At 42.3% G+C, this 27,737-nt stretch overlaps 1 protein-coding gene across 6 annotated transcripts in view; it reads right to left on the reverse strand.

The window, feature by feature from the left end:
* PLEKHM3 (pleckstrin homology domain containing M3) overlaps positions 1 to 27,737 on the reverse strand; it is a 164,968-nt gene that overhangs the window by 91,490 nt on the left and 45,741 nt on the right. For all 6 annotated transcript variants that reach the window (XM_023760706.1, XM_006082453.3, XM_023760703.1 and 3 more), the window contains 2 exons: positions 9,898 to 10,043; positions 1,830 to 2,023 (listed from right to left, as the gene is read on the reverse strand). In XM_023760706.1, coding sequence (XP_023616474.1) covers positions 1,830 to 2,023; positions 9,898 to 10,043 — 340 coding nt within the window. The remainder of the gene's footprint in view (positions 1 to 1,829; positions 2,024 to 9,897; positions 10,044 to 27,737) is intronic.

Here is a 27,737-nt window from a genome sequence, read left to right on the forward strand (position 1 = left end):
TTTGACTGATTAGATTTATTATTCAACAACTATTTTTAAGGGGTCTAGATGGGTTAGACGCTGTGCTAAGTAACACAGGGGAGTAAGGAAGAGAAGAATCTGAAGATGACTCCTTCCTCAAAATCGGGCTACTGGCCGCTGTTCAGTGGTCTGAAGTGGCACCATAATACCCATTCATTCTCCCTCTTTCCTTCCACCTATCCATCCTTAGTAAGCACCTATCTTGTGCCAGGCATGCACTACATAATGGTCATGAACAAGTCCAGAGAAGAAAAATCAAGGGAAAGAAAAAAGTTACTGTATTCATTCTCACAGGCTTGGTTGGGAGTGCCTTCTCTCTAGAACCTCCATTCCTTTCCTGGTGGCCTGGCCATGGGCGCAGTACAGGGTGGTAAACCACCAGACAGTGGGAACAGCATAGGTATTCTTAGTCATCCATATGGAGGGAGGATCTCCTATTTAATTTCTAAATGTGTGCCCTGATTTTGCATATTTAACCAAAGTAAAACTATATCAGAAAGGTATCTAACATAATTCCCATGTACAGATTTTAATATTACCTAAATATATAGGCTCAAGAAAAATAAGCTTTGAGGAAAGCCAAAAGGTACTGAAAATACTTTGAATGTTAAAATTCTTGTATATAGTTTAGTTGGTAATTGGTTGGAGACATATAATTCTACTGCCTTTCAGGAAAAGCCCTGATGTTTTAGAATTAAGATGTGCCTGGACTTTATAAGAACAAATCCTGACCACTTTCTAGTGCTTTCTAAAAAAACAACTAGGCAGTAGAATGACTACCACTGAGAAGTATTTTGCTTTATGGCAGCTGCCTTTTCATTATTATTTTATGAGCGCTTGTCTACATATTATGTATTCTTCGCTATCTACATTTAGTTCTTTTAAAAATGTCTTCTTCAGATGCCTGGGGTTATGTCAGTGTCTTTGGATTCTAATTGGATCTCAAATAGCAAACTATATCACTTTTAATACTTTCCAAAGGTACTTATGCACATAGGCGTACCTCCAAAACCCATGACTAATATACGCTTTGGTCATTTCTATTAAAACAAAAAAAATTAAAAGGTATTTTTAGGGACTTATGAACACCATCAACAATTATGTCAAGTATAAGCTAGTCTGTATAAGCCAAGAGTGAAAATTTAAATGCCAATAAAATCTAACTGTAAAAGAAGGAATTTGATGAGAGCAGGCACATTTTCACTCCGATTTGATTTAGAGATCTGAGCCTGGTATGGACTTGTGAGTTCTCTGAACTCAGAGACAACAAGCTGCAGGAAGCCTGCACCGACGGGAGCATGAAAGGCCGAATCTGGGCCTGTGCATTTCCGTCCTGGCCCGACCGCCTGCATCGCTGAGCAAGTCTCTCTCTGTGGAAAATAAGATTTCCATAACCACCTACTTATTTCCCACTGAAAAATGTTTTTAAGTTATGAAATATTTCAAACATGCTTATTTTTACTGATGATAAATAGGAACCGAAAGTGGGAAACACCACAGAAGGGGTCCATGAAGAGACACTACCACCAACATGATCTCAAGTTAACCTACAGGTAAGAGAAGGCTTCGCCGTCTTGGGAACTCAGGCCTTGGGTTAAACGCCTGCAGTTATGCTGAGATATTATTTCCATTTTGCTTGGCTCAGTCGGATAGAGGACCTCAGAGGAAAATGTCCAAGATGAGCCCAGAGGCAGAACCACAGAATTCCAGCCGGTCTGTGCTGGGAAGGCCCTTAGAGATCATGTCACCACCCTCCCAGGGCAGGAAAGAAAAACAAACTGGAGCCATCTGACATTTATGCCTCTTACCTGCGGCGCAGATCCTCGGCCACGGCTGCCCGGCAGCTGAACAAATAGGCTCGCAGCGACTTGAGCCGCTGCCGCAGCCGCACCACGGTGGCCAGCGGCTCGGCGTGCAGGTACAGCATGGGGTTCTCCTGTTGGATGTCGATCAGGGGCTCTTCGTACACGTACTCCAGAAACTCTTTGGCCTGCTTAGACACCTACAAAATCAACGTCCTCCATCAGTTCTGCTGACGCGTCCGGCTTTCCACGCCGCCTCAAACTACGAACCACGGCTTAAATATCCCAGCCAAGTGAAAAGCCCAAACTAAATGTGAAGTTTGTCTTCCTTCTCTCTTCCAGAAACTTAACTGGTAAAAGTATCCTTGGCATTGAAAGGAATGCATTAATTCTATATCCTGATTACCTGGATCTACACACGTGATATAATGACACAGAACTACACAGACCCAGTATACACCAAGGTCAGTTTTCTGGGTGTTTTTTTAATAGACTTTAATTATTTAAGATGTAACCAATGGGGAAAACTAGGTGAAAGGGATACAGGACCACTGTGTACTATCTATGCAACTATCTGTGACTCTATAATTATTTCCAGAAAAAGGTAAAAAAAAAAGGGGGGGGGGAGGGAGGGGAGATTAAGACTCCCTGATTTTAAAAATACATATATGTATATGCGTATGTATGTATGTGTGTCCTATACCACTTTTTTTTAAATTAAATCTTTATTGTTCAGATTATTACAGTTGTTCCTCTTTTTTTCCCCCCATAGCTCCCCTCCACCCGGTTCCCACCCCACCCTCTGCCCGCCGCCCCCCACACTGTCCTCATCCATAGGTGTACGATTTTTGTTCAGTCTCTTCCCGCACCCCCCACACGTCTTCCCCCCCGCCCCCAGAATAGTCAGTTCACTTCTATACCACTTTAAAAAAAAGAGGTAACTTATGCACATATTACAAAAGTCAAAGAAATAACGTTTTGAAAAATAAATATGTGCAGAATAATTTCAATGCATAGAAAACACACTCAAACACATATATATATTACAGAGAGGAAGGATAGAGTTAGAAACGAGAAACATTGATCAGCCGCCTCCTGCACGCCCCCTACTGGGGATTGAGCCCACAACCAAGGTACATGCCCTTGACCGAAATCAAACCTGGGACCCTAGTCTGTGGGCCAACGCTCTATCCACTGAGCCAAACCAGTTAGGGCTCAAATACACACTTTAGTGAACAGAAAGGAGTTTTTCTTATTAGAACAACTTTGAACTTGGGCTGCCTCTAGCATATTCATCCAACTCTGTATCTACCTCTGGTAGTAAACAACGAAAGTTGACTATAAAATATCACTGTCATCAGTAGAAATAAGTAGTAGAAACATAATGCATCCAAGAGAGAGAGGGGGTTGCTTAAATAATGCATGACACATGGGTAATCTGGGGGGCCTGTACATTCTAATTCACAGAGACATGGACTCACTACTGATACATAGAATTGGCTTAGTTCTATTTATGAAAGGTAAAACCTCTTCAAGTTTCCTCCAAAACCTCTCTAGTACTGGGAGTAAGGCAGGAATTCACCATAAAAACAAAACAAACAACTTTGCTTATGAAAAAGGAAATGGAAATCCACGATGTTTCACACTCTAGGTTAGAAGCTTACTAATGAAGTTAAATAGGATACAGTCCCTACCTTCAAGGGACTCACTGTTTAGTACAATACACAAATATTTAAAACAAAATATACATGTAGCACATAGCCTGTCATCTACCACAAAAGCATTATGGGTGAGATCCACAGGTCACTGAAAGGAGGGAGAAATCAACTGGGCTGTGGGGGAAGGGGAGGGGGGGTTAGGAGCCAGGCAGGCCTGGCCAAACAGGTGACATTGGCTCGAGGTCTAGAAACAAACAGAAATTCACTTGGTGGGCAAGGATGGGGCAGAGGAGAGTACAACAAGCAGACACAGCCATGAAAAGCCATCAATATGCACATGTGATAACTAAATGTATGGCTACTGCATGTTGATTAAAAACAGATGTTTATGAAATTCAATATTATCATTTTCTTTTATTGTAAAGCTCATATGAAAGTTCATGCTCCTTACAGAGATGCAAAATATGAATCAATTTTTTTCTATTAAAAGTATCATTTTTTCCCTTAAAAGCAATTATTTTGGAGGTACCTGCTGTGCTGTGTAATCCTCTGGGGTCCTGCAGAGTTAAAATTAATGAAGTTTACAGTCTCTGTAACTCCAGCTCCAAAGACGCACCTAGCATCTGCCAAAACCTGTGACTGTTTTACCAGACTGGAAAGAACAGTTGGCAGGACTAAACAATGCCTCGCTCTGAGGCAGAGTCGCAGGGACATGCCAGACACTGCGGTGAGCACGAGGCACGTGGTGGAGAAGGAGCCAGGTGGGGCCCTTCCTCCTGTGGCTCACAGCTCAGTGGGGGAAGACAGAATTGGGTTCAAACAGATTTTATTGATCATAGTTCAATATTTGCGATATTTAAATATCTTAAACGAGGGAAAAACGAATGGTGTTCTGGAAAATGAAGTACAACCCACTTGAAACTGTTGCTGAAAAATGATGTATTGTACAATTCAATTAGTCTTTCTGGCCCCATTGAGCAGTGTTTATACTGAGCCAGGGCCCTGCTGAATTAGGTTAACAATGCTACCTTTTAGTAGGTGAACAGAAGGACAAAGGGCACTGGCCAGTCTCCCAGGCCTTAAAAGGCTTCTCTCTTCAGGTGGCACTTAAGCCCGAAAGGAAAAAAAAAAAGTCTTTTACAGAGACAGTAAAAGCAGTAAGACAAATGGGACAGCAGCTACTGACGTCAGCATTCATAAACCGAAATTACTAAAAACAAAAACAGAGCTAGTTTCAATCACGTCCGAGGCACTGCTTCACGGGTTATTAACGAGTGTTAGGAATACAGAGCGTGTTGTGACCGCGGCTGCCGAGTGTGTGAACGGATCCCTGCAGGCTGAGCCGTGTTTGGCAGCCGGGCTGAGCACATGCTTGCTTTTGAGAATCAATCATTTACACTGGTGAGGAAATTTCTGAGAGGGCTCCAAATTCAGCAGGAAATGCCGTTTTTGCAAAATAGAGCACTTTCCCCCCTAAGTTCTAAATGGGCCTGCATGCTGGTATGAGGATTCCACTTTCAAACTCCACTGTAATTTAAAAGCTTTTTTAAAAAAGAAAATGTTAAAAAATATAGAGTTACTTAGGGAAGGAAGCCAATGACATTCTTAGGTGATAAAGTTTATGTGACGGAGTTTCTTTCTTGTTAATATAAATACTGCATGAGTAATATGTGAATGCCGAATATATTTCACCTAAAAGCTACTGTCCTACTTCTTGCCAACCAAATTTGTGAAAAGTCAGAGTGAAAACTCAGCTCACAAGTGCAGATGGATGAACCCGATACTCTTTCTTTTAAAAAAAATGAATGGTTTTACTTGGCATTCTTTCCATGACCCCATTCCATTCACATTAGAAACAATTTTTCAGGGTCAACAGTTCATTGACCTATTAGTATTTTGCTAAATAATACTTAGTGTTTATTACTAACAAATGAAATTTTTTCATCGCTCTTTTACCTTAGAACAAAATAGTTTAAGCCAGGGGTGGGAAACCTTTCCCTGCCAAGGATCATTTGAGTATTTATAACATCATTCGCTTAATATAATTCACTTAATATAAACTTATGTTGCTATGAAAAAAGCTCCTAGATTTATTGAATTTTAAATAAAAATTCAATAAGCAGTTGCCTTGGCAGGGCCAGACCAAATGATTTCATCAGCTTTAGTCAGCCCGCGGGCCGGACGTTCCCCACCCCTGGTTTAAGCTATAAGAACTCAAATCTGGGACTGTGCTGCAATCTGTGAGGGGGTTCTTTTTCCACAGCCCTGCATCTATGTGATTCAACTTATTTAGAGGTAATGAAGTGGGAAAGGACAGCACAGTGACGACAGATGTGGTCCTAACATCCTGGTCCTAAGTGAAGAAAGTCACCTACAAGAAGATAGAAGGTAAAAGTATAGCACAGAACCCTGACGGAGGGCAATATCCATCAAGCTCACAAATGTACATACCTATACCTAGGAAGTTATCTGCAGGGAGTCTCACTCATAAATGAAAGAACTTATATAACGGTTTGGCTCAGTGGATAGAGCGGCGGCCTGCGGACTCAAGGGTCCCAGGTTCGATTCCGGTCAAGGGCATGTGCCTTGGTTGTGGGTACATCCCCAGTAGTGGGTGTGCAGGAGGCAGCTGATCGATGTTTCTCTCTCATTGATGTTTCTGACTCTCTATCACTCTTCCTTCCTCTCTGTAAAAAATCAATAAAATATTTGGGGGAAAAAAGGATGCATAAAGCTATTCATTGAATCACTATCTGTAACAGCAAAAGATGGGAAAAACCTAATGTCCATTAAAAAAAAAAAAGTCAGGTTGGATAAATTGACATGTGTAAAATTCATGATGGAATATGGAGTGGCTATAACAAAAAAAACCCAGTGAAGAGTTTTATAATCTAAATCAGCGGTTCTCAACCTGTGGTTCGCGACCCCTTTAGGGGTCGAACGACCCTTTCACAGGGGTCGCCTAAGATCATGGGAAAACACATATATAATTACATATAGTTTTTGTGATTAATCACTATGCTTTAATTATGTTCAATTTGTAACAATGAAAATACATCCTGCATATCAGATATTTACATGACGATTCATAACAGTAGCAAAATTACAGTTATGAAGTAGCAACGAAAATAATTTTATGGTTGGGAGTCACCACAACATGAGGAACTGTATTAAAGGGTCGCGGCATTAGGAAGGTTGAGAACCACTGATCTAAATGGAGAGCTCTCCCAAGAGCAGCTTGTGTACTATACTGCCTACTGCCATTTCTGTGTAAACACAGGTATGAGAAATGACCTCTGGAGGCATACGTAAGAAAGAAGTAATTTGCTTGCCGGAGGGAGATTACACACACACACTTTCCTCTGTACTTTCTGAATCTTGAAATTTGTGAAAGTATATTCAAAAAAAGAATAAAGGTATAGCAGCACACGGCAATTTCTTTATGGAAAAACAGCCTCCCACCCCACATTAAAGCACGTGGGAGTTTTCTATCGCAGGACAGAACAATCATAATTCTGATTCTGAGGCATTAAAAAGAATAAGTTTTAATTCACATTTTGTTAAAGTATATAGAGCTAAGTGACAATTTACAAAATAATAAAAATAATATAGTCACATTACTGAAAATTAGGAGAATAAAAAAAAAGTTACCGCCTATAATTTTCCCACAAATAACCACTCACTGCTTTGGTATAAGGTTTTCTTCCCATCTCTGAAACATCATGGTGAAAGCCTTCCTTATTGAAATCAATCCCAACCATAACACTTCTTGGTCCTGTTAAAACAGGCACTGTGGGCTAATGGAGGAGGAATCAGGAGATCTTAAGTTTAATTACAATTTGTTCTCAAAATCTCCAAATGACTCCAAACAAGTGGTTTTCCCCATCAGCGAACTACTCTCCAGCTCTGCAAGGGCAATAGAGCCTGCTCTGAATGCCTCTCAAAGTAACAGAGATAGGAAATGGTTTACGTAACATGGAAAACCCCTAGTGAAATGGAATGTGACTGTTCTGGCTAGGATACAAAAATATTTTTAAAAAGTACAACAGAGGGGAACTGTTAGGAAGAGTTGAGGCTAAATCCGAGTTCCTTACCGCCTCTGTGTCATGCTGGTATTTTTGAATGGGGGGTGGTGGTGGAGGGAAGTTATAGTCAAAAGAGAATTTCATTAGAAAATTTGAGGATAGGGCTTAGCTGCAGGGTAATCCTGGAGCTCAACTCAATTTGCAGGATGTACACCAGAAAACAGATGAAATCCTGCTTTAAAAATAATTAGGATTATTATTTCTCCAGAGGGCAGACAAGGAAACGCTTAAGATGACAGACTTCATCCTGCTCTGCAAAACCCTTTTTTCACTAGCTTAAATGGCCAGTCAAGCCAGTCACGTACTCGCTATTAGAGAGAGCAGGCAGATCTCACAGAAAGATGTCTGGTTTAGGGGACTGATAGGTCTGAATTGATCCTCTCAATTAGGAATATTAAGTTAAATCTGCATCTGAGCAAAGATAGACACTGCACTAAATGGAATATAGTTACCTAATGCCTGTGAGAGATGATCCAGATAAAATCGACCAGCTCTATTCTTGCTTTAAAATCTCCTGCTGTTCACTGACACCCCAAGAAGGAATGGTCTGACACAGAAGATCCTCCTCACGTGCAACATGGAAGAAGGGAGGGTGCCTGACATCTTCAATCAGTTACCTATCCTCTCAAAATCAAACCCTGTCATTTGAATGACCACCATGGCAAATGCCTGCTGCGTAGAGAGATTGCAGGTGTCAGCGATGGCTAAATGGTTTGGGTGGCCTTCACAGATCACGGCAAACAGCCCTGGATTTCCTCCTCCTCTCATATCTTCATAAACTATGCCTGAATTGCTCATTTTCCTCACTCAGTGGCACCTTTTCTGCTTTAGCTCAGCTGACTGGCCTATATTCCGCTGGCAGGTGCCACAGCCTAAGCCCTCAATGATCACGGGGCTAGGACTGCCTCACTCGCTCTCTACACATCTCTCTTGGCTGTCAAATCCCTGCTCCAAGCAGATTAATCAAAACTGTCTAAACCAAATTCAACCAGTGTTCTTTCCTTCTAAGCAAGTTATTATCTAATACACACATGGCAAATATATTTATAGCCTATATGCAGAGTGTCAAGTACACGATGCAGAGGAGAGAATGATAACTGTCTGGGAGAGGGGAAGGAAAGAATCAGGAGAGGAAATGAGGTTTAAGCTGGGTTTAGGAGTGAGGGCAAGAGGAAGACAAGAGGTGTGAAATGGCAGGACTGGGGATAGGGAGGCATGTGATCTTACTGGCGAGACTCGTGGAGGCAGGGAGGTAGTGGGCGAAGGGGCTAGAAAGGCAGGGACTAGAGGTCACAAAGGTCTCTATGTCAAGCTAAGAGATTTGTATTTACCTTACGTACAATCACGTAAAAGCTGCCATTAACTGGGCACTTATATGCACCAGGCATTGCACTAGGTGCTTTCTGTGAAGCATTTAGTATTTAAGCAAAGAACAACCTTATGACATAGGTACTATTATTATTATCTCCACTCTGAATGTGAAGAAACTGAGGCTGAGGAGAGTACAAAATTGACCCAAGGTGAGATTAGGACTTTTTTTTGAAATATTGCTGGGGCAAGACTTGAAAGCAGAAAGCACAGCTAGGAAGTTACTGAATTCCATCACATGAGTGACGCTGAGGGTTTAAGTTAGTGTTGGTTGAGTGGTGGGTGCAGTGGAGAGCATGATTTCAAGAGCTACAATTCTGCACGTGATTTCTGTTAACTGATTAGGCAGGGGTGGCAGAGGGCAGTCCAGTAGGTCTCCCAGCACTGGCAGTGGTGACTGGTGGAGCCATGTGTACTTGGGGGGGACATCTGGGAGGGTGATAAAGCCCACTTGGGGTGTACTGAGACTGAGGTGCCCACAGGACAGGCTAGTCAGACCAGGTAACAGACTTCTCTGCTATGTGGCAGGCACAGAACCATAATAGAATCCTAAGCCTAAAGTGCCACCCCAGTGTGGGGCTGGATTCCTCGCCTTGCCAACTGCTAGTACCTGCTAGAGGGTGGTCTATGGAAGGGTGGAGAAGCTGTACAATGTAGCTAACCAACCAGACAGCTCGAAGACAACTAGGTTTAAAACTAAAGCTGGGATGTCCATTAGGTAATTAATTCCACAGACCTCACTTTCCGTAGCAAACCTGGAGCTAAAAGTGGGAATCAGCATGTGAGTTCCGGTGGTTATGACCACAGAAGGAAGAGATGACACAGCAGAGTAGAAAGTGGGAGATCTTGTAGCTTTTATAAAACTACCTCAAGTTCGCTTCAAATGCTCATGTCATTATCTTAATAATCCACGTGACGACATGAACAAGTTGCTGTCATGAAGTGCAGAGTTTTTGCACCTACCTTGTATTTTGACGTATCCCAGTTGTGGACTACGCGTGCCGGAATGAGGAAACTGTCGTCCACGTGGCAGCTGCTGCAGTAATACCACCCGCTGTAATTGCAGACCTTGGCTTTCCCATTGGAAAGGCCTATGGATCGCTGGCATCCTGTTCAAAACAAAGCGAAGGTCTATGATTATTGTACTTTTAACAGCACAGGACAAGGCTACACAACGCTCACGTCAAGTTAAAATTCCACAACAGGACAGAAGTTGCAGAGAATCCATGTATATGCATGTCTTCCTTCCCAGCGTGAGAGCTTCCCCACCCTGCTCCTGGGGAACCACTGAAACTGGTCCATTTCTGGTCTGTTCTGATTCCAGCTCTTCAGCAGGTAAGCCTCCCTGCACGCCCACTTGTCTCTCCTTGCTTCCCTCAGAGACCCTGTTTTCATGAGGCACTGTGCTGGGGCCTCTCATACAGGATCTTATACAAGCCACACCTCTCTATGAGAGATATATCAGCTCTGTTGCACAGATGAATAAACTAAGGTTTTAGCCAGGTTTGTATTTTGTCTTGAGGTCACCCAGCCAATAAGAGGTGGAGTTGGATTTTGATCTATGCTTGTCTGACTCTAAAATGATCCTAAAAACTGCTAGGTAGAGCCTTCCTTTGCTTCCAAAATAAATGAAAGGAATTTGTCCATTAATTGGCCTCCAACTCGCCTTTCCAACTACCTACTCTATTGCTTACTCTCCAGTGGGAATATAACCTCTTTATTCCAGTCAGAGAACTCTCCACACTGTTCCCCAAATAAACAGTGTGCTCTCTCCACCCTCCATATCTTGGTGCACATTATTTCTCCTTACACAAGGTCCTCTTCTCCAAATCTCTACTTTGCCAAATCCTGCCGATTACTCAAGGCCACTGGTTGCCTGCGAGTGATGGCTAAGGCCCTTTTCGTGTCCAAGGGAGTCCATGGTTCTGTGAGCACTGTCCTGGTAATAACCATGGCTCTGCCGCAGAGGAGCCATTGGTTTTTAGATGGAACCACCTTCTGCTGGTGAGTGTAGAGATGCTGTCACAGTCAATCCAATGGACAAAATCCAGAACAGGTAGTCATGATTACATCAACAGCAGCAGTTTTCTGACATTTTTTGATTTACAGCTTTCATTTTAGAACTCCTTCCATATGGCCCATTTCATGGTTGGGTGCTAAGAACTACATTTTTCAAAGAAATCTCATATTAAGCCAATTTCATATATGGGTACAAAATAAAGTACTACTAATAATAATGATCAGTGTTGCACCCCATTTCCATTAGAAGGAGCTAAAACACATTTATTTAACAAATCCCCAACTAAAGAAGATACTGATTCAACACGAAGAGCCTGAATAAAAGGATCACAAAGCTCACAGAACTTTCACTGTCATCACAAATAAAATGGCATCAGTAATTAAGCCGTTTCATAGTGCATGGGCCAGAAAGAATGAGATCCTACTGTTTTTAAACAGGAGAGGTATGAAAGACAGAAGTAAATGTGTTGGTGTTAGGCTTCAAGAGCTCGATACTACTCTTCCTTCCTAGAACAGCAACAAAATCCGAGCTCCTGAGGGATGAGGTATGTGTGAAAGATAAGGAAGAACCCAACACACACGGTGCCTCTGTCGGGTGCGCGGGAGGTGCCGTCACAATCACTAGCTCTGAACGCTGGAATGCTGTCTGCTGCACTCCCCGACCGCACTGCCTTCAGCTCGGTGGCCGCTCTATGTGCTGGGACAGCCAGAACCACACTGCAAACTTCTCAGATCTATTTTTTATCCTCAGCACTTAACACAAGGCTTTGCACGAGCAGACCATCAATACATGCTTATGTGGAAGGGATGAGAAACGGAATATCATTTAGCATATGTACAGCCACATGCTTACACAGAGATTTACATTACCCATGGCTGTTCTAGAATTGATCCGCTACCCTGGATCTGCCTCTTGATGCAGCCTACTTTTGTTCATTTCCCTATGAAAATACGTTGCCTATTCTAAGAATTCCACATTACACACGTACTCCTATGTGAACTATGGGACAGAGTTAAGTGGACTGTGACATATTCTAGACACTGGGATATTGCAGTTTCCAAAAATAGGCAGTCAACTGACTTAATGCTGAAGTGAGGCTGACTGGACCTCAGCCTTCCCTGATGGCTTAGAAAGTGATCCTGATCTTATAGAAATTCAGGATCATCATAGTTGAAACTCTCACCACAGAATACTGTCAAAACAAATTTAGGTTATTTTATCTTTTCTGGTTATTTGAATATAATAAACATCAGTAAGCATTTTCTGGATATTCATATATGCTTCAGTAGGTACTACTGGGTTTTTCAGTCTGTACTTTTTAATGACTGTATTATAATTTTCTAGATGGAACATCTGTAGGCAATATTAGAACACACAATGTGCACTTTAAGAAAGCATATAGCCTAAAGATGTGTATTTCAACCAGGCACACGTATCCAATGCCTAATGTGCTGGGGCGCAACTATATGAGCTAACAAATGAGCTAAACATCCTTACCTATTTGCATAGGTCTCCAGGCTCAAAGAAAAGAGAACAGACAACATCGCTCAGGTTCCTTCAGGTTTTAGTTTAGACCAGTGGTCCCAGCACAAAACCTCTGACCTCTAGGCCTTGGGTGTCTTTACCTTTATACCCTATTGAGAACCATTCTCTCCAAATCTCGGTGATGAAATCACCCCTAGTAACAGAAGTCGGTTTCAACCTACCCTAACAGTCCTGCTTAGGTCTGTTTTGGATACATGGTGCAGAGACAGAACAAGTCTAGAGTCAGGAAGCATGTTCTTGCCTCGGGTACAATGGGCGTCAGACCCATCAACTCTCTGGGCCTGCTTTCCTCACTGCAGAATCAATGGGTTAGCCTAAATCGGCAGTTTGCCAAATTTGCTGAGCGTCAGAATTTTCTAGAAATGTTTGTGGCCCAGCCGGGTGTAGCTCAGCGGTAGAGCGTCGACCTAGGAACCAAGAGGTCACCGGTTCGATTCCCAGTCGGGGCATATGCCCAGGTTGCGGGCTTGATCCCCAGTGGGCGACGTGCAGGAGGCAGCCAATCAATGATTCTCTCTCATCATTGATGTTTCTATCTCTCTCTCCCTCTCCCTTCCTCTCTGAAATCAATAAAAATATGTTTTAAAAAAAAGAAATTTTTGTGAAAAGCGTGCACCCCACCCCAGAGATTTTGATGCTGTAGACTGGAGTTGGGCCCAGGAACTTGCATTTCTACCCAACCACACCCAGGAGCTGAGGTGGTAAAAACTGAGCATTGCTCCCTGGTCTCGAGGTGGCTGCCAAAGCCCTCCAAGCTCTAGAGTTCTCATTGGATTCAAGGAAAGTGCACTTTATCAGTGAAAAGCTCATAATCTGTCCCACAGTTTACTTTCTAGGCTTCCAAAATCAACATTTCAGGTTCTCAGTCTATTTCCAAAAATTTGCTGCATAGGAAAAACCCGAGTTCACTATACTCATGTTTTTCCAGAGCGTCCATTGTCCCCACTGAGAAGAATCTTAGTTGACTTAGAAAGAATTAAAGCTTTTCATCTTCAAGTCCAATGAAAGAACATAGGATGGTCGGGAAAGATTAGAAGCTAGTTGGTAGCCTGATGCAGATTCATTTTCTAAAACCAACACACACCATTTATTTGAAGAAGGAAACACCCATTCTTTCAATTAACTGCAAGATTTCCTTCTTCAATATACTAGCAAATCATAGATTAAAAATGTCTCAAACAATTCCTTATAAACATACAGAATCTGGGATCCCACTATCATTATAAAGTTTTCCACGGAGGGAAAAATGTGTTTTCTCAATAATTACTGTTAGAAAAACACATTTTTTGGAGGGTGCCAAAGGTGGACTCTGACAAGCAACATTATGGGGAGAAAAAGAGGGCTGGGAAGCAGAAACAAAAAATAATTAATTGAAATAACTAATTAGAGCTTATTTACATATTATATTTGTATGTACTTTCAAATAGACTTTTCAACAATGTTTCTAAATTAAAGGGCATTTATAGTGGGGAACACTCCACATGTTGGATCAAAGCAAATACATTCTTCCCAGTCTCTTTTTGAAACTTTTCAGAGAGTGTATTCAATTCATAGGAACAAAAAACTATCTCACAAGAGAACCCACTGGCCTTTTTTTTTTTTTATTGCTTCCCACCCCACTTCAAATCTTTAATGAACACATGCTCTGAAGAGTTTAGCTTCCCCCTGATACACTTTGGGAAACAAATGTAACCATTTAACCGAAATCCTATTTGCTGCATGTAAGTCCATTTCCCAAATGGCCTTTTAAGACACCCCAAAGAATCTGTTGCTGGGGGCTGAAGCAGAAATTTTGGCATAACGCTCCGCAGAGGCACAATCTTTCTTCTCACAAGTGTACCCAGCTAGCTCAATTGGCTGCAACGTGGCGTTACGGAGCTGAGCTCTGAGGAGGAGCCAGCTTTTCTCTATTGCACGGCTACCAGCTCAGTCCTGCAGCCCCTGACCAGCAGTTGGAAAATTCATGGGCGTAAGAGAAAAGTAGCAAGGGCTCTGGCTGGACCTAGGTGAGTCTCTCACTGAGGAAAGAACACACACAGCCGTGCTACTACCCCCTTTACCCAACTTGGTATGGTAAAGCCAGTATTTTGTATTTGGACGGTAGACAGCTTTCAGAAGAGAACAGGGACAAAGAGAAAAAAGGAGGGGGGAAAAAGGAGAAGGCACCTCTATAAAAGGGAGGGGGTAAAATATAGAAAGTGCGAGGACAAATTTCCATTTGCTCCGTTAAAATAGAAAACATAAGTCTGGCAAGTTGCTTACCCCCTTTCACTGTATGCACACAGGGCAGAGAGAGGTGGCCCCAGGAGAGGGAAGGGGACTGCCCTGTCCCTCCCTCTTCCGTTCTGTCCAGTGTCCGGGCATGGGACAGTGAGCTGTGGTAAGCATTGTGCAAAATGTGGCTTGACCATATGCTTTAGAGACCAGAATTGCCAAAAAGAAGAAAAAACAGAAATGGGGGTTCAATGACTTGCTATTTTATAAGAATTGGGGGGAGAGGGGGCAGAATCATAAAGAACGTAGCTTTCCCAGCTTCCAGTCTGTAACCATAGGCTCTTTAAGCAGTTAAGAGTTAAACATGTACTTTTAACAATAAGGTGTCACATTAGGTATACAATTGAAAATTATGTTTAGTGAGCCTGGCATCTGCACAAAGCTGGGCACGGCGTTGGACTGTTGGAGAGAGAGCAGAGGCACTTTCTTTGCCATGTGGTTCTGGTGTCCATTAAAGGAAGTGGAGACCAAGCCAAGCTGGGGCCGGCTTGCATCCTCCACTGCAGGAGGGGGCGGGCTGGGATGTGTTCTCAGGTTAGGTAACCCGTAGCCCGTGGAACTGAGGCTACGGAATTCTACATTAATGGTAATGAAAAGAGCCGGGGGAGGAACATCGAGAAACACCTGTTTAGTCCCCCGTCATCTGTGAGGGATATGATCCAAGAACCCCAGGGATGCCCAAGACTGCGGAGAGTACCAGACCCTATACATAATGTTATGTTTCCTCGATATGCATACCTATGATAAAGTTAATTTATAAATTAGGCACAGTAAGAGATTAACAACAGAACCTAATAAGGAAATAGAACAATTACAACAATAAGATAAGGGTTACTCGAACACAAGCACTGCAATACCTCAACAGTTGATCTGATAATCCAGGCGGCTACTTAAGTGACTACTGGGGGGCAGGGATCCACTGAACAAAGGGATGACTCATGTCCCCGGTGGGACGGAGCAGGATGGTGTGAAATTTCATTAGGCTACTAAGAACGGCATGCGATTTAAAACTTATGAATTGTTTATTTCCGAAATTTTCCATTTAATATTTTCTTTCCAAGGTTGACCATGAATAAGGGAAACCCCAGAAAGCAGAACTGTGGGTGAGGGGGGACTACTGTAAGTGATCTAAAACTTTCCCATATCGAATAGCTAAGTTACTCGGTCTGTGGGACAAGGTGGTGAGTGAGCCACAAAGTAGGAGGCACCTCCTTAGTCACTAAATCAATCACAACATGAAATATTTGGATGGAGAATCAGGCACACGAAAACAAATGCCTCTGAGTATGCATTTTGTCTGTCCCAAAGCAAATAGCACCCACAAGCATCGCAAGTGAAACTAAAGGAACAAAAGGGGAAAATCAAGAAAAACCCATGTGTACTGTTTAGATTGCTAATGTGAATATAGGCATGAGCAAAAGTAGGTTTACAGTTGTTCATATGGAATTAATACAAATAAATAATACAATAATCCTATATAATAAGAGGCTAATATGCAAATCGACTGAACGGCGGAGTGACCGGTCACTATGATGAGCACTGACAACCAGGGGGCAGATGTTCAACACAGGAGCTTCCCCCTGGTGATCAATGCGCTCCCACAAGGGAAGGGCTGCTAAGCCAGAAGCCGGGCTCACAGCTGGCGAGCGCAGTGGTGGTGGTGGGAGTCTCTCCCACCTCTGCAGCAGTCAGACATCCCCTGAGGGCTCCCGGACTGCGAGAGGGCATAGGCTGGGCTGAGGAACCGCACCCCCGCCCCGAGTGCATGAATTTCGTGCACTGGGCCTCTGGTTAAAAAATAATAATACATTTCACGTACTCACAACTGTACACCCACTTTTGCCCACTCTGTAGTGTGGCAGACTGCTGGTAGTCCCTTTTTTTTTTTACTTTCTGGGCTCACTTTAAACTGCAGTATCTCAAAACTTTCTCCATAAGGTTTTAGGTCTTTTGATAGTGAATTCTCTTCCCAGGGGATGAAAATTCATGGCTGGAAGGCAATACACATATAGGCATACCTCGGAAATATCGTGGGTTTGGTTCCAGACCACCCCAAAAAATACAGTGCTGCAATGAAGAGAGTAGTAATCACTTTACTGGTATAAGGTCTTGCCTTCAATTATTAAAAAACACAACATCTGTGAAGCACAATAAAGCAGAGCACAATCTTGAAATGCACTGACGGGTTCTCCCCAAAGCTATACTAAAGTTCATTTCTGTCCATCAGAAAAATAACCCTTTTCTGATGGGCTTCATTTTATGTTTGTCTATAAACGGCCTTTATAACAGTGAGAGAGTGTAAAAAAAATTGTCACTTATTATTGGCCAAAACTTTGACTCAAAAAGTTGGGCTGCACAGACAAGGGGCTGACATGTAAGAAGCATAAATAAAGCACTTGAAGGACACTTCCCACTGTGGCTGACACACATCTAGGATAACTTGTTGGCCCTTGTAGAATGGGCTGTAGCGGTTGCCAGGACAGCTCTGTCCTCAAGAATATGAGAAGTAACTCCTGTTGGACAAAATGGAAGCACCTGACTAAAGGGTTTTCATTTCCACACAGCAATATGGTGCATGTTACGCCTGTAACCTATTAGCGCTGCCCCTGGACACAATGAGTGTTCAATCCACATTATATCTAGAGAAACAGACTGAGGCTGAGACCAACAGACAGCAACTGACCAGGACAGAGGCCATCTAAAAGTCTAATCATGTGTTACTTGATTTTACTTGCAGGACTAAGGCAACCAAAAAAAGATACTTGTAAAAATCCAATCTGAATAACAACTGGTTTAAAATTTAGAAGTATTCTACAAGTCTAAAGTAGGTGTGTGTGGTTTTTTAGCAGTGACTATTTAAATGTACTATGTTTAAATAAGAAGTGAAGTGAAAATCACATGCTATGTAATTGCTGCTGATTGAAATTATAAGGCAGCCTGTCGGGGGTGCCCTAAACCTGTCTCTTGCTTCAACAGTGTTTGGAAAGAACAGACCTGGGGAGTCCCCCTTCTTCCACCCTCCAAACTCCTTTCTAGTCCCCACCTCCAAAACTAGCGGTTCTCAACCTGTGGGTCGCGACCACTTTGGCGGTCGAATGACCCTTTCACAGGGGTCACCTAACCATCCTGCATATCAGATATTTACATTATGATTCATAACAGTAGCAACATTACAGTTATGAAGTAGCAATGAAAATAATTTTATGGTTGGGTCACAACATGAGGAACTGTATTTAAAGGGCCAGAAGGTTGAGAACCACTGTAAACCATCTTGTCAGCCATCCTCTCTCTCCAGGACCATCGGGCACAGACTTTTGTGTTTAGCTCCTTATTGTCAAACAACCATTAGCTCCCAGATTTAGCAGAATTATTCCACCCAGGTGGAGGCCACCACCAACCACCTGGTCAACTTGCATCTACGGGCCTCCTATGCCTACCTCTCTCTGGGCTTGTATTTCCACCACGTGGCTCTGGAGGGCATGGGCCACATCTGTGAGTTGGTCAAGGAGAAGCACAAAAGCACCCAGCTTCTCGTAAAAATGCAAAACGGTGGCCGCATCCTTTTCCAGGACATGCAGGAGCCGTCCCAAGATGAGTGGGGTAGAGCCATGAACGCCATGAAGCCGCCATGGCCCTGGAGAAAAACTGAGCCTAGTGTTTTGGGATGTGTGCACCGGGGTACTGCCCATACTGACCTCCATTTCTGTGACTTCCCGGAGAGTCATTTCCTAGATGAGGAGGAGAAACTCATCAGGAAGATGGGCGATCATGACTAACCTGTACAGGCTGGGCTGGGTGAATCTCTCTTGGGAAGGCTCACCCTCAAGCAGGACTAGGAGCCTCCGGAGCCTAGTAGGCTTGGAGGGGCCCCTCTGCACCCCCTTGGTGTCAGAGCTCCTGCCCCCTGCAGCCACTAGGCAGTGTTTACCACCCTGGAGCCCTCTCTCAAGCCGTGGACCAACTGAAAACAATAAAGCTTTTTTTGCAGCAAAAAAGAAAAAAAAAAGGAAGAAAGAAAATATAAACTAAAGACTTTCTACTCTTGCTAAACTCTATAATGTTTGTTTATTCAAGCTCATGGAATGTTAAGATTATAAATCTTATTAAATAAATTAATAAATACCAAGTAGACTCCAACTCAAGTTGAGAAGTGTCAAGATTTATTAGTCTTTCAGGTAAACAATGATTGAGAACCTAAAGTCAATATTTAGTCAAAATTTATCTTGAAAGGCAATAAATCTTGATTTTTGCTAAGGGAAGTAAGTAAATATGTTCACTGCTCTAGAGACTCTGACTGCTTTTCTACGTACTAAATAGCTACCTTCTTTGATTTATAAATATAACAATCTGTGACACATATTTTCACTTCCAAAGAAATAATTTGAGTTGTTTAGTTACTTTCAATTTTTCTTACGATCAGATGCTTCAATACTGGTATTTATCGTAGGGTAAGATAAGAAAAGTTTAATAATGAAATGCTACAAATTCACCATCTAGTATATTTAAATCAGTCTAAATTTAGTATTTTTTCATACTAGTTTCCCTCTCAGACTTTCTCATTAACTTCTGTCCCCATCTGCTCTTTCCCCAAAGACTTTCAAGAAAATGGAACACAATTTAAAATGGAAATTACAAACAGGGAAAGGGACAAATAAATTTCTACATAGTGCAAACTATATGCCAGGCAGTGTTATGCACACTTCACACACACACAATTCCCACCAATTCTATGAGGTGGGTATTATCCCCTTTTTACAAATAAAGAAACTGAGGCAGAAGGTGATAAACGCATTCTGTCCATGGGTGTACATCTGGCAAAAAAGGCAGGGCCTCACTGAACTGGCTGGTGTGTGGCGCTTTGTGAGCAACACAGTGAACTAATAGGTGAATTTCCACGTGGCTATCTCCTTGTGGGGGACATTAGAAACATTGTCTGCTGTGGATGACAATATGACAAGCACAGAAAACATGAATCAACTATACAAAAATACGTAATTTAGTTCATTAGTGATTCAGCCTTGGACCTCACAAGCAGTAGCATCATCTCTGGATATGAAAGTGGGGGCGGGGAGGAAAGAATACAACTCTATAAGGTGGGAAGCAGAAGATAAGAGAGGCGCAAAGGAGAAAGCAGTCCGTCTAATTGCGGAGATAGAGGACGAGGACGGCTGTGTGGACACAGGGACATTCCAGCTGGGCCTTAAAGAAAAAAGATTTTGACAAATGAAAGTTCAAGTCAGAAAAATGGGAGCACGTTTGGAAAACACTGACTTTGCCAGTTGTCTGCAGCTCACTGTAGCCACAGGGACGTGGGGAGAGCTTTGAAGGATGAACTGGGGCTAGAACAGGGGTGGGCAAACTTTTTGACTCGAGGGCCACAATGGGTTCTTAAACTGGACCAGAGGGCCGGAACAAAAGCATGGATGGAGTGTTTGTGTGAACTAATATAAATTCAAAGTAAACATCATTACATAAAAGGGTACAGTCTTTTTTTTTTTTTTTTAGTTTTATTCATTTCAAACGGGCCGGATCCGGCCCGCGGGCCGTAGTTTGCCCACGGCTGGGCTAGAACCTAAGGATCCTGGATGCTCACGGGAAGGAGTCCGAACTAATCAATAAGATACAGGACCAGCTAGGGTGGTCTGAAGCAGAACAGCAGCCTCAGCTTTGGAAAGATTAACTGGCAAGAAGACATTGCCAGTTAAGCTGATTATTTGAGACATGAAAGCAGCCAGTGGTGGGACTAAGGCTCCTCTATCACCACTTACCCCCTGCTCTGTCAGTTCTACCTTAAACGTGGGAGCCCTGCAGTCCGGGACAGCAAGGGAAGGTCAGCCTCACCATCCTTGTAACGAGGCAGATGCTGGGCCTGGCTACTTGGAACTTACGCTGAGAGCTTTGGGGGAAGTTGTCTTACTACACAAACTCTTACGGGATGTTCCTCTGAACCGTATCAGAGCCTGAGGCCACAGGAAAAATCAGCCCTACTGTCCTGTCTCTATTTAAAATGTTGTATTTTGTTCTTCATGGATTTTTTGGTATTATTTTTGATTGTTCAATAATGTTACATTAAAATATGACTTATCTTGATGACTGAGGGCTTTTGGCATCCCCTTAAATTTTGTGCCCTCAGCCGAGTCCCAGCCCTGCTCTGTACCATTTTTTCTCACAGAGAATCCATTGTTTATCTGCCCAAATTATGTTCTTGCTACACTGATTTTCCCTGGCATTTAACATTGTATTAAGCCAGCACTAACTCGTTAGCGATTCCCTCATTACAGCTCTACCCCGATTGCTTCAAAAGTCAATGACCGTGTATTGCTTGGGAAATTCAGATTAACTTTCTGGTTTACCTGAAAAGCAACCTGTCTTTCCTTACTGTCTCCTTCCAGCATGCGGTACATAGACATCCCTACATACATCAGCCTCTTCCAGCTGGAGTTTCTGCCACATACACCGTCCCACCACTTCCCTCTCACGTCACTCCCCATTCTTGATGCTTGTTTCTCTCCCCTGCTATTTTGTGAGAGTCTTATCTCTTTGAACTTGGCAGTATCTTTAAAACACAACCTTTCCTCTTTGCTAAAACCTCCATGGCAGCATCTCTTAGAGTAATTTCTCCTTGAGCTATTTTAGTAATGACAACAATTTCATAAAATTAAAGTCATGAGAGTGGATGTGAATAGTGCTAGAAATAGTCTCAAAGTGAAAAGACCACTTTCATCAGCTTCCTTCAAATCCACGCTTGAATTTCTTCATTTTCACCCTAAACTGAATTCTTCGTGTTCTAGAAGACTTGAGGACTGCCTTGGTCCACTGTATTCCTTTTTCTTTTCCCTTATGCCTTCTTTGGCCTGCTTTCCACGCTTTTCTGTCTCTCTAAAAACACAGGTTTGGCCTTGGCTGGGTGTTCAGTGGTTACAGCACCACCCTGTGGTCCAGGGTCCGATTCCCAGTCAAGGGCATGTACCTCAGTTTCGGGTTTGACCCCATTCAGGGAGTGTACGAGAGGCAACCAACCGATGTGTATCTCTCATGTCGATGTTTCTCCCTCTCTCTCTCTTTCCCCCCTTCTACCTCCCTCCCTTCTACTCTATCTGAAAATCAATGACAAAAAAAAAAATCCTTGGGTGAGGATTAAAAAAACCCACAAAAAACCCACACAGGTCTGTGATCACTTCCAAAGGTCATCTTTTAACCATATATTTAGTATTTGAAGATAGGCTGCTTATATCAGGAGATTTAGAAGTGGTAGGTGGGACACCCTTATTTCCTGGTCCTCATATTGCTACTCTTCTAGAGTAATATATCCCCAGCTTCTCTCCCATGGCGTATCCAGCCTTCCTCACAAATGGAAAAATAAGGTATCTGACTGGTGAGTGTCGAAGGACCTGGCCTGCTCAGCGTAGCCTGCAGGAGGCAGGGCCTTGGGGACTGGCTCCAGCTGTGAGTAAGCCTATCAAATGTAAGGGTCTAGTATGTGATCCATAAACAATGCACGTGGCTATCGTGGTCTCCATCTTCCTGACCCCTGGGAGCAGAATGAAGAGGTAAGATTTTTAACCCTGCAAAGCCCCTGGAAGGATGATGGCTCACACAGACAGCACCCAATAACCCGTGGGGAAGTAAGGGGAAGGCAATCAGGCAACCAGAACATGGGTGTCAGTGGGTGAAGATCCCTGAGATGAGGATCGTCCCGGAGAGCTGGGCTCAGGAGGATGCCAGGATAACCCTCTGCATTATGGGGCACCTTCCACTCAGTTAAAGTTCCTCATCCTACCATGGATGAGACACATAGTTTTCCTCAAGGTTTCCCATCCATTGTTAGACCACAATCAGACTTCTGATCATCTAAGAAATCACCTAAGGAACCTCTCATATTTTCGGGGGGGGGGGGGATGCAGTGATGTACAATATTACTAGATTAAGATTGGGCACTTTTGGTTTGGCCGGTACTTTGTAACATTTGAATGGTACATAATCAAGGCAGCTTCATCTTCCCTCAAGTTATAGTGTCGAAGATGCTGACCCGCAAGACTGTGAAAAGGCTGGCTCGAGGCTGTATAATCAACCAGAGGCAGGGCTATAAACGGAAGACCGAGCTTGTACTTCTAATGTATTACTTATCCCACTGAGTGTGGGTGCATCCCAGCCACCAAGTCATGTGTGACTACTATACTGTCTGGTCTAAAGTCTGGGGGCTGAAAAGAGCATCTTTATTGGTAAAGATGGAGAAAGAGACCAAGACTTCCCAACTAAGTCTATCCTCTGTCAAAGGCAAGGGCTGGTGATTTGTTTTCAGCAAGGCCTCTGATTCAGCCCCCGTGATTCACTTTACTGAAAAAAACAAGCAGGACACAACCTTGGCACATAACTGGCTAGAATGTGATTTTTAGCATGGTGACTATAGTCAACAATATTGTATTTTATACTTGAAAGTTTCTAAGACGGTAGATCTTAAAAATTCTCACCACACACACACACAACTAAGTGAAGTGACGGGTGTGTTAACTAACCTTATTGTGGTATTCATTTTGCAGAATCTATGCTTAGCAAAGCATCACACTGTACACCTTAAACATACACAATGTTCCATCAGTTATGTCTCAGTATAGCTGGGGATCTAATGTACAGCATGATGACTGCAGTTAACAATACTGTATTGTATATTTGACAGTTGATAATAGAATAAATCTTATTCTCACAAAAACCAAAAAAAATGTTCACTACGTGAGGTGATGTCTTAGCCAACTTTAACATGGCAATCATCTCACAATATATACGTATATCAAATCACCACACTGTACACCTTAGAGATACACAATGTTATTTGTCAATGATAACTCAATAAGGCTGGGGGGAAAGAAAAGAATGTGATTTTCAATCTTTTAAAATTTATACAAGCCTGCATGTCTTTGGCTTTGGAATCCTAGTTCCCTTCTAGAAGTGGTGTATAGCACACACTGAACCATTTTCCGTGAAAGCTAAGACATAAAATTCATTTTGTTGGTCACCTTTATAATATCCTTTAGAAAAGAAAATGCTCGCTATTTCAAGCCAAGATTTGCGAGTGGGGATCATAAAGTCACCGGATCTGCACATTATCCCACCACCGGTGCGGGGGCTCTGGGAGGCTGCAGCCAAGGCGGGCAGCCCAGAGCCAGCCAGTTTCTTGGTTGCTTCTGAGCTGCTTGGTCCCAGGAAGGCCCAGAAGAGACCACTAGAAACCTTCCCTCCCCTGTGGTGCAGTCACTGCTGGAAGGCACACACCAGTGGCTGACTGGAAATGAATGAGGGAGAGAGTGACCAGAGGGCAAGAGTTGAATGTGAGTCGGGGACAGGAGTCAAATCATTCGGGGTAACTGTAAGGATGCTCATCTTGCAAGATGTGGGGAGCTGCTGAAGGACTGGAAAGAGGATCCATTTGAATTTTAGAAGATCACATGCTCTGCAGTGAAGACAAGACTTGGGAAGGTTACACTGGCAGCAGAAGACTGGTTAGAAGACCACTGTAGTTGTGTTGGTGAAAGACGACCCAACTGGTAGCAAAGAGAGTGAGAGAGGTCAAGGCTATCTCAAAATTCAAACGCTGCCCTAGCCGGCTTGGCTCAGTGGATAGAGCGGCGCGGTTTGCGGGTTTGATTCCGGTCAAGGACATATGACTGGGTTGCAGGCTCGATCCCCAGTAGGGGGCGTGCAGGAGGCAGCTGATCAATGATTCTCTCTCATCATTGATGTTTCTATCTCTCTCTCACCCTCCCTTCCTCTCTGAAATCAATAAAAATATATTTTTAAAAATTCAAATGCTAAGTATGCTTATCAAGTATAAAATAAAACTAGGCAGAATATTAGGATGTATTAAAAAGGAAGCTAGAATGTGGGTAACATCTTGAACTAATCTCTTCTTTCGTTTGTATTCACAGCTGGGTAGAACCCTATGAGAACATCATTGCAGTTTCCAGAATATAAGGAAGACATGGAAACCTGGAGATTATCAGCAAATGTTGGACATATGTTGAAGAAACAATTGAAGGAAGTGTGCTTAATAACCCAGAGAAAACTGAAGAATGACTTGGTTCATTCACTAAGAACATTCTATGGAATAGCTGGTGGTTTCTCAAACTTTGTATGCAATCAAATCAACTGGGAAGTTTGTTAAAATCTCTAGGCCCGATCCCAGAGATCCTGACTTCAACAGGGAAGAGTCCAACCAATGCTCCCCACATCACCCTCATGAAACTGATACAAATGGTGCTCTGGCCACACTTTGAAAAGTGCTGGGTCCTGCTCTCAAAAGTCAGATGAAAGTTATAGGCCCAGGACAGGAGTCCAGGAGAGTGGAGGGGGTGGGGTCATGCAAGAGGAATGCTCAATTCTACCTAGGGGATTAGAGTAAGGTGGGGGGCAGGGTAGTCAAGGGAGGTTTGAAAGGAAGTCTTTAAGAGTGTAAAGGATTTTCCACACCCAAAAGTCTTCAACAAAGCATAATTCAAAACTATACCCAGAAGATTGTGTGTCTCCCCTCATCTCAGTTCACTGCTTTGCAGGCCGGCTCCATTTTTTATCTGAAACGTGTAAAGAAGTTTCACGCTCTGTTTTTTATTGATGTGATTTAATTAAAACATTTTCTATGTTAACATATTTCAAAGTATAAAGACCAGTATACAGTCATATTTTCTACTGCTAAAATTAACTTTCAGTTTACCGCAACACCTAAATTTCTGGGACTACATGTTTGTTGAATGAATGAATAATTGGAAGAAAACAGTAATGTGGAGGATGGGTGGGCGGAAAGAGATCAACCAAAGAACTTGTATGCATATATGCATAACCCATGGACACAGACAATAGGGTGATGAAGGCGGAGGCGGGGGTGGGGAGGAGGTAGGGGCGGGCTACAAGAGGTCAATGGGGGGAAAAGGGGAGACATATATAATACTTTCAACAATAGAGATTAAAAAATTAATAAAGATATTTGATAAAATTTTAAAAAAGAAAATAGTAATGCGAGAAGTAAAATGGTATCACTATATTATTAGAATTTCTTATTTAGAGCTGTATTTAAAAATTGCAAGTTTTTACTTAAGTATGTTTCTGCTTTTAGGCAGAAATGGATTTTAGAAAACCTCTCAAGTAGCTCTTACTCTTAGAGGAGCCTGTGAAAGCTCAGTTTTTCAAGGAAATTAAGGAGAATATTGACATACCCCCAGATAAGATACCCCAATCTATTCTAAAACTGCACCTAGATCAATTTCTCTCCTAATGAAAGGTCAATAGATAGAAACTTTTAACTCAATGTAGAGTCCAATAGTACATTAACACTTCCCTTAGAAGTTTAGCCGGAAATGAACACATGATGAGAACTATGTTAACCATAAAGGAAGCTACAAAAAGGTACAAGAACTTTCCAGACCAAAGTATAGCAACAAAGACTGAGAGAAATGAACAGCTTAAAAAAAAAAATGATAGCACAGTTATGGCCTATGAAGTCCAGGAAGGTCTATCAAAAGATCCATATCTTCTGAAATTCAAAATGATTTTATTCTTCTGAAACGCATCAAAGACCAACATGTGACTTCTATGATGAGAATACCAGGAATAAATCAAAAAAGCAAATTTATGTCCTATAAAATCAAAAGGCCTACTTATATAAAGTGATCAAATCTCTCTGAATTTTTGAATGTGAAATAGTTCAACCCAAATTATATAACATTCTTCTTCTTCCATTAAATCCATTATTTCAGTGTATATTTATATTCTTAATATACATTCATTTTTATTTAAAATGATTTTCTGAAACTAGAAACAAAACTGGGGAAAAAAAGGGGGGGAGGAGGGTAAAAAGCAAAGTAATTTATCCAATGATAGACATCAGAGCCAGGAAAAAGATTTGTGTCTCCAGTCTTCTTACTCAAGTGATACTTCTACAGGTTTAAAATCTCTTCCCCAAGGAAAAAAGGTATTACTTATTAAATGAGGTTTAAATGGAGAACCACATTCATCTAATTCTCTCTAATCTTCTGTAGACATTAAAGATTCATAGAATGAGAGATAAAAGGGACCATATAATACAAGGCCATTCCCTCTAAAATATCCCAGAAAGATGGACGTATTGGAAGAAAACTCACAAACCTTCAAGTTCAACTGTGTGCTATAATTACTTGTTTGTCTGGCTTCCAATTTCCGGGAAGACACATAATGGGATTATCTTGTTCACTGTGCATCAAGTACAGTGCTTAGAACATAGTAGGGCTCCAATAAACATTTTCAGAAGGGCTGAATTAATAAATCTGTCATCTTGCAGATGAGAAAACTAGCTCAGACAGGTTAAGTGACTTGCCTTGAGGTCAAAACTCGAGGTCTTCCAGTCTCATTGGCCAGAGCTCTTGCCACTCTACTCATTTTCACCCATGACCATCAAATCTTAAGAAAAATCCATTCCACTCTGGACATTTCTATAACCTTTGTCCAAAGAAACGACACAGAGAAAGCCTATTTTCTAAGTGGAGACAACACTTATTCTCTCCCTAGTCTAGGTCCTATTTGTATGGCATGTTCTTTAGTGCCTTCACTATCCTATCACATGTCAACAGCTGTGGTTGTCTGCTCTACAGGGGCAGCATTCATAACTGAAATGTCCAGGTCTGCCCATGGAGAACACAGTGAGAATGTGGTCTCGCCCAATAGACCTGCTGTGCATGATTTGATGTAACCACAGCAGCACAGATTTTGGCTTCCTGTTGCCTCGTTTGTTTGCCCACACAAGCTGCTGTTAGATGGAGTGTCCTCTACCTTATATCTTTGCAGTTAATTTTCTGAATATAAGTATAGGAGTGTCTGTTTATCCCTACTAAATCACATCTTGTTTGGTTCATTCCTCTTGCTTATGTTTCAGAATCTGGATTCTGTCATTAAGCATATTATTTGTCCAACCTAGTTTTGGTAACGCTACAAATTTGATAAG

The sequence above is a fragment of the Myotis lucifugus genome, unplaced genomic scaffold (genome assembly GCF_000147115.1).
Source record: "Myotis lucifugus unplaced genomic scaffold, Myoluc2.0 scaffold_3, whole genome shotgun sequence".
Lineage (NCBI taxonomy): Eukaryota > Metazoa > Chordata > Mammalia > Chiroptera > Vespertilionidae > Myotis > Myotis lucifugus.